The following is a 15,823-nucleotide window of genomic DNA, read 5'->3' as shown; positions in this document are numbered from 1 at the left end:
TTTGCTAAAAGGACTCTGATATATTCTGCAACCAGCACTTTTATCTCCTATAGCGCACTGATCGGACTCCTAAATGATCGGACTCCTAAATCATACATTTGGACCTGAACTCCAGACATATCCAACAAAGGAGCTGCCCCACAGGGAGTATCACTCTTATTAATATTATTATTACTATTATTATTGTTACCCTTATTATTCTTAAACTAATTATTATATAAATTTATACTTGTAAAATGTGTTTTCCTACCATCCCAGCACTGTCCACCTCGCTTCGCACAAGACACTACATCCCTCGGTTCTGTAATGCCAATAACCTCATCTACCCACCGCGCTTACCTAGTCATCAGATTAAGATCAACGGTGGCGTCTGGAACTGCCGCTCCGCAACAAAGGAACGCATGCCTGAATTTATTTCAGCCCAGGCCACACTAAAATGCCTTCAGTTTCTTGCTCTGACTGAAACCTGGATAGCCCCAGAAAACACGGCGACTCCTGCTGCCCTTTCGGTGTCTCATAAATTTACACACAGTCCCCGCCTAACGGGCTGTACGGGGGGTGGCACCGGTATTCTAATGGCTCCCAAATGGGATGCCCGTGTGTTAAACCTCACTCACCTTGCTCTGTCCACATTTGAATGTCATGCTATTTCAATAACACAACCTGTACCTCTCACCATCATTGTACTTTATCGCCCCCCAGGGACCCTCGGGGATTTTCTGGAAGAACTGGACTCTCTGATCAGCTCATTTCCTGAGGACGGAACACCGCTGATCCTACTGGGTGATTTCAACCTACCAACTGCAGAGAAGCGTCTTCCCGTTACATCCCTATTGTCGTCATTTGACCTGTCCCTTACCCCTTCCCCTCCCACCCATAAGGCAGGGAATGTATTGGACCTTGTGTTCTCCCGAGCCTGCTCCCCATCTAACCTTACTGTTACCCCTATGAAATACTCAGATCACTGCTTCATAACCTTCTCCCTCTCCCTCTCTATCCGCAGATCTAAACAGACCCACCCTCGGACTGTCACCACACGACGCAACCTGAAGACCCTGGATCCCTCAACTCTCTCCTCCTCCATCCTCTCCTCCCTCCCAACCCCAGATGCCATTCCCTCTCTCCCTCCTGACACTCTAACATCTTCCTTTCTCTCCTCTGTCTCCTCAGCGTTCGATCGGCACTGCCCTCTCTCGACCAGGCCAGCACGCTCAAATCCACCGGCTCCGTGGCTATCTGAAACCCTCAGAACTGAGCGAACACCTCTCAGGGCGGCAGAGAGGAAGTGGCACAAGTCGAAGCAACCAGAGGACCTAGCTCAATTCCATGGACTCCTGTCAGGTTTCTCAGTCGCACTCTCCACTGCAAAATCATCATTCTACCACACAAAGATTCAATCATGTACCTCAAACCCTAGGAAACTGTTTAGCACCTTCTCAACTCTCCTCAAACCCCCTCCTCCCCCCCCTCCGTCATCCCTCTCAGCGGATGATTTTGTCACCTACTTTGAAAAGAAGGTTGATGATATCAGTAGTTCATTCTCCCATCTCCCCCAGAATACAGGTTCTAACACACGGAATTGTATCCCTAACATAACATGTCTGTCCTCCTTCTCCCCTCTCTCTGCAGATGACGTCATAAAACTAGTGACTTCCTCTAGACCTACCACCTGTGCCCTGGATCCAATCCCTTCTCCACTCTTCCAGACGATCGCACCTGACCTACTCCCCTTCATAACCGCCATCATCAACAGTTCTGTAACCTCAGGCTGTGTCCCAGCTGCCTTCAAGGCAGCCAGAGTATCACCACTCCTCAAAAAACCAACTCTTGACCCCTCGGACGTCAAGAACTACAGACCGGTATCCCTCCTCTCATTTCTTTCAAAAACCCTTGAACGTGTGGTCTCTAACCAGCTTTCTCTCCATCTCTCACAGAACAACCTGCTGGATCCCAACCAGTCAGGTTTTAAACCGGCCCATTCTACAGAAACGGCACTCCTAGCAGTCACAGAAGCACTCCATGCTGCCCAGGCTGCCTCCCACTCTGCAGTCCTGATTCTTCTGGATCTATCAGCAGCATTCGACACAGTGAATCACCAGCTGCTCCTGGACACCCTTGCTGACCTAGGCATCACCGGGACGGCACTAAAGTGGTTCGCCTCCTACCTGTCGGACCGGACCTACCAGGTCTCATGGAAAGGTTTGCTTTCATCCCCCCGAACCCTCCACACGGGAGTCCCCCAGGGATCCGTACTTGGCCCTCTGCTTTTCTCCCTGTACACCAAATCCCTTGGTGCTGTAATATCTGCTCACAATCTATCCTATCACTGCTACGCTGATGACACTCAACTGTTTTTGTCCTTCCCCCCTTCTGCCACCCAGGTGGAAGAACGCATTGCTGCATGTCTGGCCGACATCTCACAGTGGATGTCAGCCCACCACCTTAAGCTGAACCCGGACAAGACGGAGCTACTCTTCTTCCCAGCTAAGTCTTGCCCCATGCAAGATCTCACTATTTCCATAGATAATGCATTGGTGACTTCAGTTCCTACTGCTAGAAACCTTGGTGTGGTCCTGGACAGCCAGCTATCATTCAAGGCACACATTGCATCAGTCACCCGGTCCTGTAGGTTCACACTCTATAACATCCGTAAGGTCAGACCCTTCCTCACCCAGGAGGCAGCCCAGCTCCTCATTCAGACATCTGTCATATCAAAGCTTGACTATTGTAACTCTCTCCTCACTGGTCTCCCGGCATGTGCACTTAAACCTCTCCAACTGATCCAAAATGCCGCGGCACGACTGGTCTTCAACCGCACTTAGAACAACGGACTCACTCGCTAGCTTTCGCCGTGGACTGAAGACTCACCTTTTCAGACTCCACCTAAACCCTTAGCACTACAGAAAAGTCAGTGACCATACATGAAGCTAGTTAGCATTAGTTTTTTGTCTTTAGGTTTTTAGAACTTTGATTATACTGTGTTTTTTCTAGATAAATATCCATTTGCATTTGTTATATTGTTGATGTTCTGACATATTATCTTGTTTATTATTGTGATGTTATCTGCTTATTGTAAGTCGCTTTGGATTAAAAGCGTCTGCTAAATGCCTAAACTGTAAACTGTAAACTGAAGGCTCCTACACCAATCCGGCAAAGGCCCTATCGTGTTCCTGAGAGAATGATGGAGTCATTGAGGAACGAGGTAGCCACCATGTTGGAAATGGGTGTGATAGAGCCTTCAAAAAGTGAGTGGTCAAGTCCTGTTCTTTTGGTTCCTAAGAAAGATGGAAGTGTTAGATTCTGCACTGACTTTCGTAAATTGAACAGCGTTTCCTGTTTTGACTCCTATCCAATGCCCAGAATCGACGAACTGCTTGAAAGGTTAGGAAAATCTAAATACATGACCACATTAGACCTTTGTAAGGGATATTGGCAGGTCCCACTTACCCCTGCATGTAGACCATATACAGCCTTCCGTACAACTACTGGCTTGTATCAGTACACAGTGATGCCTTTTGGTCTGCATGGGGCACCGGCTACATTTCAAAGGCTCATGGACATTGTTTTAGCCGATTGTGGACAATATTCAGCAGCTTATCTTGACGATGTTATCATTTACAGTGAGTCATGGCAAGAACATGAACAAGAAATGCTCATGGGCACAGGAGGAGGTGAAGTACCTGGGGTACCGCATTGGGCATGGCCAAATTAAGCCACTGGTGGAGAAGTTGGAGGCCATACGACGGATACCGAGACCACAAACCAAGAGGCAAGTTCGTTCGCTACTAGGCTTAATTGGCTGGTATAGAATATTTGTGCCTCATTTTGCCACATTGGCAACACCAATAACTAATCTCACAAAGAAGAGTACTTCCTCACATCTTCAGTGGACTGAAGAGTGTGAGGAGGCCTTTAAAAAGTTGAAAGAACTGTTATGTCAAGATCCTGTCCTGATGAGTCCTGATTTCAATAATGAGTTTCTTGTGCAAGTGGATGCCTCTGATGTTGGCTTAGGTGCTGTACTAGCCCAAGGAGAGCCTGGAGAGGAGAGGCCCATTCTGTTCCTGAGCAGGAAGCTCTTCGACCGAGAGAGAAAGTACTCGGTTATTGAGAAGGAGGGTCTCGCCATAAAGTGGGCAGTGGATTCTCTTAGGTATTATCTGCTTGGACGGGAGTTCACACTACAAACTGACCATCGGGCCCTGAAGTGGATGCAGTCCATGCAGAGTCAAAACGCCAGAATACTGCGCTGGTGTCTGGCTCTTCAGCCATACAAGTTTACTATTGAGTACTGTCCAGGTGGGAGAAACATAATAGCTGACTATTTGTCACGTGTGCCAGGTATGCACAACCCAGAAGGAGAGGGGGAAAGAAATGTGACAGAGCAGCCTCTGTCACTTTAACAATGTTCACAAATATACATTCATTCTATGCTGTGTTGTATATTTGTTTGCCTATACTTAACATGTAGATTCTCAGTCCCAAAGAAGGTGCACATTCTGTTGTGACTGGAATCTAATGTTGTCACTGGGTGAAAAGATAGATTATCGGGCCAGTATACTACATTCTATGACAGTATATTCAGTAAATAAACCGGCATAATCAGAGGTAATCAGCCAGATATTCAGGAGTATTCAGTTCGGTATATAGCCGTTTTGTACCACTACTTAAGTATGCGTGAACCCCTGCTGTGGCTGCTGTCAGAAATCACACCTCTCTAGTCCCAGGATTTCTCACTGGTGGGAGGGATTTTTTCCCCCTCCCTGTACCTGCATTTTCACTGAGCATGTGCACTGAGCCAGCTGTGATTGGCTGTGATCTGTGACCTCTCCACACTGGGGGGGGGGTTTATGGGGGGGGGGGTATTCGTGGACCCCCCTTCCACATTGGGGGGGGGGGGGGGGGGGGGTATTCGTGGACCCCCCTTCCACATTGGGGGGGGGGGTTAATGGGGGGGGGGGGGGGGGGTTCTCACATGTCTCTCCCCTTCTCCGCAGCCTCCACTGGCTCCCGGTTGCGGCCCGCACTGAATACAAAACACTGATGCTGACCTTCAAAGCAGCCAAAGGTATGGCTCCTCCATACCTCCAAAACCTGATCAACCCCTACACCCCCACCCGCTCACTTAGATCAGCCAACACAGGGATGCTGACAGAACCCTCGCTAAAAACTCCAGGGCAAAAATCCACTCGTCCGAGACAGTTTGCCCTCCTGGCCCCCAAGTTGTGGAATAAACTCCGTGTCGCACTTAGAACAACGGACTCACTCGCTAGCTTTCGCCGTGGACTGAAGACTCACCTTTTCAGACTCCACCTAAACCCTTAGCACTACAGAAAAGTCAGTGACCATACATGAAGCTAGTTAGCATTAGTTTTTTGTCTTTAGGTTTTTAGAACTTTGATTATACTGTGTTTTTTCTAGATAAATATCCATTTGCATTTGTTATATTGTTGATGTTCTGACATATTATCTTGTTTATTATTGTGATGTTATCTGCTTATTGTAAGTCGCTTTGGATTAAAAGCGTCTGCTAAATGCCTAAACTGTAAACAGTAAACTGAAGGCTCCTACACCAATCCGGCAAAGGCCCTATCGTGTTCCTGAGAGAATGATGGAGTCATTGAGGAACGAGGTAGCCACCATGTTGGAAATGGGTGTGATAGAGCCTTCAAAAAGTGAGTGGTCAAGTCCTGTTCTTTTGGTTCCTAAGAAAGATGGAAGTGTTAGATTCTGCACTGACTTTCGTAAATTGAACAGCGTTTCCTGTTTTGACTCCTATCCAATGCCCAGAATCGACGAACTGCTTGAAAGGTTAGGAAAATCTAAATACATGACCACATTAGACCTTTGTAAGGGATATTGGCAGGTCCCACTTACCCCTGCATGTAGACCATATACAGCCTTCCGTACAACTACTGGCTTGTATCAGTACACAGTGATGCCTTTTGGTCTGCATGGGGCACCGGCTACATTTCAAAGGCTCATGGACATTGTTTTAGCCGATTGTGGACAATATTCAGCAGCTTATCTTGACGATGTTATCATTTACAGTGAGTCATGGCAAGAACATGAACAAGAAATGCTCATGGGCACAGGAGGAGGTGAAGTACCTGGGGTACCGCATTGGGCATGGCCAAATTAAGCCACTGGTGGAGAAGTTGGAGGCCATACGACGGATACCGAGACCACAAACCAAGAGGCAAGTTCGTTCGCTACTAGGCTTAATTGGCTGGTATAGAATATTTGTGCCTCATTTTGCCACATTGGCAACACCAATAACTAATCTCACAAAGAAGAGTACTTCCTCACATCTTCAGTGGACTGAAGAGTGTGAGGAGGCCTTTAAAAAGTTGAAAGAACTGTTATGTCAAGATCCTGTCCTGATGAGTCCTGATTTCAATAATGAGTTTCTTGTGCAAGTGGATGCCTCTGATGTTGGCTTAGGTGCTGTACTAGCCCAAGGAGAGCCTGGAGAGGAGAGGCCCATTCTGTTCCTGAGCAGGAAGCTCTTCGACCGAGAGAGAAAGTACTCGGTTATTGAGAAGGAGGGTCTCGCCATAAAGTGGGCAGTGGATTCTCTTAGGTATTATCTGCTTGGACGGGAGTTCACACTACAAACTGACCATCGGGCCCTGAAGTGGATGCAGTCCATGAAGAGTCAAAACGCCAGAATACTGCGCTGGTGTCTGGCTCTTCAGCCATACAAGTTTACTATTGAGTACTGTCCAGGTGGGAGAAACATAATAGCTGACTATTTGTCACGTGTGCCAGGTATGCACAACCCAGAAGGAGAGGGGGAAAGAAATGTGACAGAGCAGCCTCTGTCACTTTAACAATGTTCACAAATATACATTCATTCTATGCTGTGTTGTATATTTGTTTGCCTATACTTAACATGTAGATTCTCAGTCCCAAAGAAGGTGCACATTCTGTTGTGACTGGAATCTAATGTTGTGTTTATCTGTTCATCAGATGCTGTATGGGGATGCTGCTTGAAGCTGTCTATTGCCTTGAGGCCTAACTGTGCTGAATAATAGAGTACAAGTAATAGATTACTGTTGAAGTGTTGATTGCTACTTGGGAGCATCTGGGGTAGATTGCTCCTGCACTGGGGTTGGTTAATTTGATCCAGAGGGTGGAGCCTTGTGTCTATATAAGTGAGCTGAGCTCAGTTGAGTGTGGGCTGCCATGGGGAGAGGTTGACAGACACCTGGTCTCTCTGTTCAAAGTTAAGTTCTGTTGTTTGATTTACTGTATGTTTTGAGTTAAAGTTTGTTTCTGTTGTCCGGGCCTGGAGTTAATAAATATTGTTATTTTACCTGCAAGCCTGCCTCATGTCCACTCAATGACGTTTTAAAGGGTTTTCACTGACTTTTAAGCCTCTCAACAATCCCACTTGGTAACAGCAGCCAATAGCATTCGAGATGGTGCCATTTCTACCAAATAACGTTGATTTCAACAATGATGGCGGCACCCATACAAAGGCCAAAAAAGCTTCATTTGCGCAGCATAGAAACCAATGGCTTTCCACTGTCCATATTTCTTTACAGCCTATGGATTCTACGTTGGCGTATAGTGACAGTGTGCACAAGGCATTTGGCGTTGAGCAGTTTGCAGGATTATTTGGACACTTGAAAAAATATATAGTATAATTTTAAACTTGAAGTACAAAGTTATTTTCAGTCAGTTCTAACCAAAATGGCTATTATCTCAACGTTTTCCTCGCAACATAATCACTAAAATATCATCACTGTCGGGCAGAAACCTCGTATCTCCAAGTTTCAAATGTGTATGTCTTTTAGTAAAGCAAATGCGAGGCGTTGTGTGCTTGTAGTTCTGCTGTTTTCACTAGTTTAGTACATTTTTTAGATGATAAATACAAAACGAACGGCTTTGGACATACAAGGTTTCCACCCGACAACAACGATATGCTATAAATATAAGGTGCTGGGAGTGAAAATTATAATGTAGGGGTGCCTCGGATTAAAACAAATATTTATGGGGTGTCCTGAGACAAAAAACTTTGGGAACCCCTGTTCTAATAGACAGCTTACCATGAAAAAAACAGTGAAAAGTGAAAAGCAAAGCCAACATTAATCATGCGTTTTGTTTTATTCAACAAAGTCCCCGTCTGGCAGAAACAATTAGCATCACCACTTTACTGAATAAAATGGACATTTGCGTGGCTGCTCAACGAGTCCAGCGGGAATTATTCCTGTTTGTTTACGGAGCCATTCGTTGTTGGCCTTCAAATGACAGCTCTGTCTGTGTCCAGGAGGCCTATACCTTGACAGATGGAATGTGAATTATGTATTGTGTTTTGCAATCGGCGCGAGCAGCCACGGTTTGTTTATTGGACAATAATAAACATCTTGATTCAAGCATGCTCTGATTTGCAATCTCATGTGTGTGCGCATGCACAAGAACACACACGCACGCACGCACGCACACGCGCGCGCACACACACACACACACACACACACACACACACACACACACACACACACACACACACACACACACACACACACACACACACACACACACACACACACACACACACACACACATACTCACAGTCGCACACGCACGCAAACACACACACTGACCACATGTTTCTTACCTTCCACATACACAGCTAAATCCTGTATTATTATCCACTTAAACACTTATATACTTTGTCGTACGGCAAATATAGTGAGTTACTAGGGCCCAAGGTGGAGGGGCCTTCATTATTTTATACTTTCACCGAGTGCCGCGCTGCAAGCTTGTAGATCTATTTTGCTATTTTGGAAAAGTCGTGAAAATGTGTGCATCTTTTAATATGTGTATTTTTTAAGCGAACATTTGTAACTCAAAAATGTTGCTTCTGGGGGGTCCCTAGAACTAAATATTTTGAGATGGGGGTCCGTGGCCAAATCCATATCATTGTGGGGGTCCTTCACATGAAAAGGTTTGAGCACCACTAACATAGAAACATAGATTTTTCAAAAAACCTTAGAAGGATTTGAAATATTCAAACCCTAACCCAAATTTTCAAGATTTTTCAAAAAATAGCAGATCTACAAGCTCGCAGTGCCGCGCGGTGAGCTTGCATATCTGCTATTTTCCAATAGTTAAAGCACAAAATAATGCGTAAAAATGCGTTTAACCCAGTGTAAATGGGTTAAACCCCCTCACCCTATGAAGGGGCCCGCAGTGAATCCTTGTACCCAGGGCCCAGAATTTGATTTGACACCCCTGCTGCCAAGTCCTTCATATCGTTACCAGTTTGGACACATCATCAACGTACGCCAGCGCCAGACATTTCTCCACATTCCCGCTAGTCCCGCGGTACCTGACTGATAAACGGAATGCGGACTTGTAGTCTGGGATCCAGTCTGATTTGCTACGTTCATCTTTTTCTCACTTCACTCCTCAGTCTGGCCATTGGGGTCCATTTGACTCCTATTCCATTACATCAGTGGTTCTCAACCTGTAAACATTGGTCAAATTGTCAAATATTAGAGGCAGAAAACTGTGGAAATAGCAGATATACATCCTCTAGGGTTGTTGGGATCCTTTAGGGTTTTAACGATTACCGTTACTTAACGATTCACGTTCAAAAGAGCAGAATAAGTACAGAGTGAAAGGTCAAGTTTATTAAGTATTGATGGTTCAAGTGGTTAAATATCTGAAAACACAAATTTACATGAATCCAAAATACATGATGATTGTGCTGTCAAACAATGAAACTATATGGAATCTATGAACAGGTTGTGGGGGTCCCTGCTTCATCTCTCTCTCAACTAAGGGGTCCTTGCTTCAACTCTCTCTCAACTAAGGGGTCCTGAAAAGCCTGAAAAGTTAAACGTTGAAGACCCCTGGCTTAACAGCTCCCTTTAACCATTCCTAGGGGCCTTTTCCACCAGCAAAGAACCGGTTCCGGTTCTTTCTCCCGCCTATGGGATGAACCAGAGGTGTGCTTTTCCACCGAGAACCGGAGTTGGTTCCGAACCGAACCGTAAATGTTGGTTCGGAACCGGAACCACAAAATCCTTAGTTTTTCCAGTGAACCATCTGAACTGGGGGACAATGGCTCTGGTTCACTCTGGTGGGAACGCAAATGCTTTAACCAGTGAAAAATAGCAGATCTACAAGCTCACAGCACGGCACCGAGTGCTGCGCTGCGAGCTTGTAGATCTGCTATTTTTGAAAAAGTCGTGAAAATGTGTGCAAATCTTTGAATATTATGTATTTTCAAAGCGAACGTTTGTAACTCACATTTTGCTTCTGGGGGTCCCTGGAACTAGATATTTTGAGATGGGGGTCCGTGGCCAAATAAATATCAGTTTGGGGGTCCTTCACATGAAAAGGTTTGAGAACCACTGACATAGTAGTCTCTCAAGAACAGACTAACTGAGCTCCAGTTGAAGTGAAAAGGACCTTTTCTTTGACGATGGCTGGCCAGATTGCTGACATAGAAACATAGTTCTTTTCCAAAAACCTTAGAAAGGATTCAAAAGACACTTATAGAATCGGGTCAAAATTCAAATGTTCACGATTTAAAAAAAATAGCAGATCTACAAGCTCGCAGCGCGGCACTCGGTGCCGCGCTGTGAGCTTGTATATCTGCTATTTTTCAATATTTAAAGCATAAAATATTGCCTCATAATGTGTTCAGGCCTAAATGGGCTAAGGTTCCAAGAAAGTTGAACCGGCACTGGTTCTGGAACTAAGGTTCTTTTGGTGGAAAAAGTGGTTTTCCACTGGCAAAGAACCGGTTCTGGTTCTTTCTTCCGCCTATGGGATGAACCAGAGGTGAGCTTTTCCACCGAGAACCGAGTTTGCTCCGAACCGTAAAAATTGCTTCGCTGCCGGTTTGCAAGAACGAACCAAGGTTCCAAGAAAGTTGCCTTCCCATAGGCAGGAGAAAGAACCAGAACCAGTTCTTTGCCTTGTGGAAAAGGCCCCTGAGAGTTATGGTGGTCCTTGAAATGTAAAAGTTTGAGAACCACCGGTATTGTGATCGTATAGCGGACGTGAAAGTCCACATAACCAGCTCTGAGAGTGTAGATAAAATCCAAATGTGACGGAACCCTTCCTCACGATTCCTCCGTGTTCCAGGATCCAAACCCCACTGTCCTCTCTCTCCTCTCCTCTGATTGGTCGCAGGTTCAGCTGCAGTTCATAAAGAGGGTATGCGTGTGACATCATCGTACCCAGAATTTATGCAGGAACAAAAAAACACAGTCGGCAGGAGTCATGAGGAGTCAGCAGAAGTCATAATGAGGAGTCAGTATAGCCTGGCGTTGCCTCATACTAATTCCTCAATGCGTGTCGGATATTAGTCTGGACTCGCGAGCAGAGTTTTCATTTCCAAGGGGTGGGTTAAAAAAATGGCTCTGGACACGATTAGCCGTATTCACGGCCCGCCCACTCTGCAACTTCCTGGTGCTGAAGTCACGTTTTGAAGGGTATAACCCTGTTAAAAGCCCATAGAGTTAACACAGAAATCGCAAATGTAATGCAATTTCCGAATAGTAAAGTATAAAATACGGCTAGCATGATCAAGAACACAAGATAGTAAAAGGCAGAAAGCATTATAATTTACTTTACCGTTTGAAATAATGATTTGTTGGCTTCGAGTCCAGCAATTTCTGTGTTATTTTACCCTTCAAAGCTGACGTCAACACCAGGAAGTTGCTGAGAAATTTGCTGAGTGGGCGGGACGTGAATAGGGCTTATTGGTTAGACCAGACCAATGCTGGGCCGTGATTGGTCCCCCAAATTTTGGGGGAGAGGGAATGGATTCAAAATTGAGCGGGGCCAGACCCTTATTCGCCAAGGGCACGTTTTCTTTGTGCCCAGGCGGATTGGCCTGGTTCCCGGCTAGAGTCAGTAGGAGTTTCCCAACGAGCGCTTCCAAACTCCAATGCTTCATTCTGCTTTAGGTTGTTTTGCCACTCAGTCTACTTCAGAGGTTTTCAAAGTGGGTGAAGGGGCACCCTGGGGTGCCGTGACGGGAGAGTGTTTTCTGCTGGTGTTTCAGTCCGAGCGTATCAAAGGGTGCATTCGGAAATGCGCACCGGGTGTGGTTAGGGTTAGGGGTATTTGAAGAAGAATTTATTAGAAGTTTGCAATAGAATAGGTTAGGGTTAGGGGGGTCCGCTCACAATCCCGACGGGCTGCTGTTTCCGACTAGCGTCGGCAGGTTAGTTACTCGTCACGGTTACTGAGGTTAAGTTTAGGGTTAGGGTTAGAGTTAGGGTTAGTTTTAGTCAGAACCGGTGCGCATTTCCGAACGCACCCTTTGGTACACTCGGACTGAAACACCAGCAGAAAACATTCTCCCGTGCCGTGACGGCAGTCCAGGGGGGCCGCGAGATCATTTGATAATATTCGGAATTTATTTGGTCACTTAGTCCAAAATATTTAGTATCATTTTAAACTTGAAGTACAATGTTATTTTCAGTCAGTTCTAACCAAAATGGCTATTATCTCAACGTTTTCCTCGCAACATAATCACTAAAATATCGCCACTGTCGGGCAGAAACCTTGTATCTCCCAGTTTCAAATGTGTACGTCTTTTGGTAAAGCAAAGCCCTGCTTCATCATACAAGACTGTCGCACAAAACTAGTGAAAACAGACGATCGACAAGCACACAACGCCTCGCATCGTTGTGTGCTTGTAGATCTGCTGTTTTCACTAGTTCAGTACATTTTATAGATGATAAATACAAAACGAACGGTTTTGGACATACAAGGTTTCCACCCGACAACGACGATATGCTATAAATATAAGGTGCTGGGAGTGAAAATTATAATGTAGGGGTGCCTCGGATTAAAAAAAATAATATTCATAGGGTGCCCTGAGACAAAAAAAGTTTGGGAACCCCTGGTCTAGATGAGTGGCATAAGATGCATACCCAGGCCCGGGGTCAGTACGGCGAGAACAGAACGGGCGACGTGTGGTGATGGTGGGCGGGGGAGCAGATCTGCGTGGCGGCGGTGTTGGGCGGAGGCGGGTGGTGGTGGTGGTGGTGTTGCAGCAGGGCGGCTGCCTGGGGGAGGGGCTGGGTGTGGTGAAACAGGGCGGGGCATCCGGCGCCGGAGGCGGGCCGCAGGTGGAAGGGGTGCGACAGGGAGGTGATGGCGGCGGCCGCCGCTAGGTGGCGCTGAAGCAGACAGGACGCCGACAGGGGCTTGGTGGTCACGTCCTGATCCTTCCTCAGGGCCAGGCGAACCTGAGAGCAACACAGACACACACAAGTCAATACGATACGTTACGTTACGTTACGTTACGTTACGTTACGTTACGTTACGTTACGTTACGTTACGTTCGATTCGATTCGATTCCAGTCCGATTCGATTCGAGTCCAGTCCAGTCCAGTCCAGTCCAGTCCAGTCCATTTCAATTCAATTCAATTCAATTCAATTCAATTCAATTCAATTCAATTCCAGTCCAGTCCAGTCCAGTCCAGTCCAATTCAATTCAATTCAATTCAATTCAATTCAATTCAATTCAATTCAATTCAACTCTCAATTCAATTCAAAGGGCTTTATTGGCGAGAAAAAATACATCAACATTGCCAAGTAAAAAGTGTAACAATACAATCAAAACTTAAACTCAAAACTTAAACCTATACTTCTTCTATGCATCAAAATATTTTTTGTTTTGTCTTGATGGACTGAATACAAAGGAACCTCATGGTAGCAATAAGCTGTGAACTGTATAAACACAATTTGACTTCAGTCCACATCACTAAACTCGCATGTTGCCGGACCCTGGTTCTGTCAAAGTTGTGCTGCTGTGTGTATTAAGAAGAACTTGAACGACGTCCAGACTTCCACGTAGCGCTGTGCATGGAAAACCGCCCCGAAAAAGAACGATCCCACAAGGGATTTCCTGACAGCGTAGGGAGGGAGTTGTCTGAACACAGACAAATGCATACTGTGCTGCTGGCTGACGGCCTCTCCGTTAATAAGCAGCCTTTCTTCCTGAGAAACGCTGACCGTCTCTGTTTTCTGCGGAGTGTTTTGGTTCCTTTGGGCCCCAAATAGACTCCCAGGGTCTCCTCGGCAGAGAACTCTACCCAGGGACATGCTGGGCCCCTGATTCAGCCCGGGAAAAAGAGTTGGAGAGGCCCTCATTGCATGCTCTCTCTATAGCACTGCTGCTACTCAAAGATTTGCCATTTCAGATCATGACAAGTGACGAGCCAGTGGGCCAAATACATGAGTTATATTTCGTTGTTGTCGGGTGGAAACCTTGTAGGTCCAAAACCGATTGTTTTGTATTTATCGTTTTAACCGCGAGGCGTTGTGTGCTTGTAGATCTCCTGTTTTCACTACTTTTGTACGACGGCCTTGTATGATGAAATGACAATTTACTTTGTTGGCCGCCCAGTCCCCAAAATGGACCGACATTTTATTTTCATTTTTTTTCCCTAATGGCCGACCTGGACCGGCCGGGAATGAACCGGCCATTCGGGAGTTGTCCCGCTTTTCCCAATGGCCAGCACGTCCCTGACTCTACCTCACTCTCCCAAGCAGCCGTGTTCAGCGGCCAGGTGTTTGTCCATGTTTGACATGATTAAGCTCTCTTCGGCCGAAGAGCACTAGACCTCAGGGAACGTTAGAGCGCTGGATCTCAAAGTGGGGTATATATGTTTACCCCTAGGGGTACGCAGAAGTACTACAGGGGGTAAATAAGACGGTGGGAAAATTGTGCTCAGAGTCAGCAAGCTCTGATTTCAAGTCTTTCACTCCTTTTCTTATTTTGTAATGTTATATTCTTTAATATATTCTTCAACAGATGGGTTATTGCCCAACAGCAACGATATGCTATAGATATAGCAAAATCATTGATGGTTCTAAATGGACCCTTATAACTCAGGCGAGGTGAGGGGCCATTTATACACTCTCAGAGTCCAACACTGAATACAGTGTAGATTGGTGTCCCAGAGATTAAAACATGCTATCTAGGGTGACCATACGTCCTCTTTTGCCCGGACATGTCCTCTTTTAGGGGGCTGTCCGGCCAGTCCGGGGGGGTTTTATAAATTCCTTCAAATGTCCGGGGTTTCGCGCATATCACAGTTTAAGCACGGACATTTACAATGCACGTTCAATGGTTCTTTTGGAAACACACTGTGAGAGGCGCTAACCCCGGAACGTGTATTATTCATACTACTCTTTGCCTGCGATCCCTCCCTCCCTCAGCCTGTATCGCTTTCAGATCAGAGGCAGAGCAGAGCAGAGCTCTGCAGCAGATCGCGCAGCGCAGAGCCAAACGAACTGCAAACGCTATTAATGCTCACTCCCTCAGCAACTGTGTTTACATTGGTGAAGGAATCTTGCCTGCTATTCCCTCAATGACGGGAGACGGCTCTACGGATGCGTATCGGCTAGGCGAAGGTGCTTGCGACGACCGCGGCTTTCAATCACTGATGACATGCACAAAAAGTGCGAGTGACCAACATTGAGAAGCAAAGCTGGTAGTCTTCTGTGTCCATTTAGGCATTTACAATTATAACAGTTCTGCTTCAAGCCCATAACACTGCAAAGTAGCTTACAAGACAGTCTGTGCGAGGTGAGAGCTCTTCTGCTAACTAAATTGACAGAATCTTTTCTACAACCTTGTAAAGCAGAAGATACGGCGGTTGGAATAATGGGCTACCTCTCTTTTATTTAGTTACAAAGCTGAACGTTCATACAGGAGCCAAAAGGCATACTTTATCAGTGGATCTCTAGATTTGTAAAGGGTCCAATTGGAACCCCCTCAAAATTGAATACATAATAGGCTATTAGTGGTATAGGGCATAATTGAGCGGTAAACTAG

The 15,823-nt window shown here is 46.0% G+C and overlaps 1 protein-coding gene across 1 annotated transcript in view; it reads right to left on the bottom strand.

Annotated features, from left to right (window-relative positions):
- Nucleotides 1-12,920: 12,920 nt before the first annotated feature.
- LOC308292360 (zinc finger protein 385D-like) overlaps nt 12,921-15,823 on the bottom strand; it is a gene marked incomplete at both ends in the record, with an annotated part of 114,918 nt that continues 112,015 nt past the window's right edge. Inside the window, one exon of the mRNA XM_080734673.1 lies at nt 12,921-13,226. Within this exon, the coding sequence (XP_080590799.1) occupies nt 12,921-13,226 (306 nt within the window). The remainder of the gene's footprint in view (nt 13,227-15,823) is intronic.

The sequence above is a fragment of the Nannobrachium achirus genome (genome assembly GCF_963921795.1).
Source record: "Nannobrachium achirus genome assembly, chromosome: 10".
Classification (NCBI taxonomy): Eukaryota; Metazoa; Chordata; class Actinopteri; order Myctophiformes; family Myctophidae; genus Nannobrachium; species Nannobrachium achirus.
The sequence above is the reverse complement of the archived record's forward strand: the minus strand, read 5'-3'. Positions and strand labels throughout refer to the sequence as shown.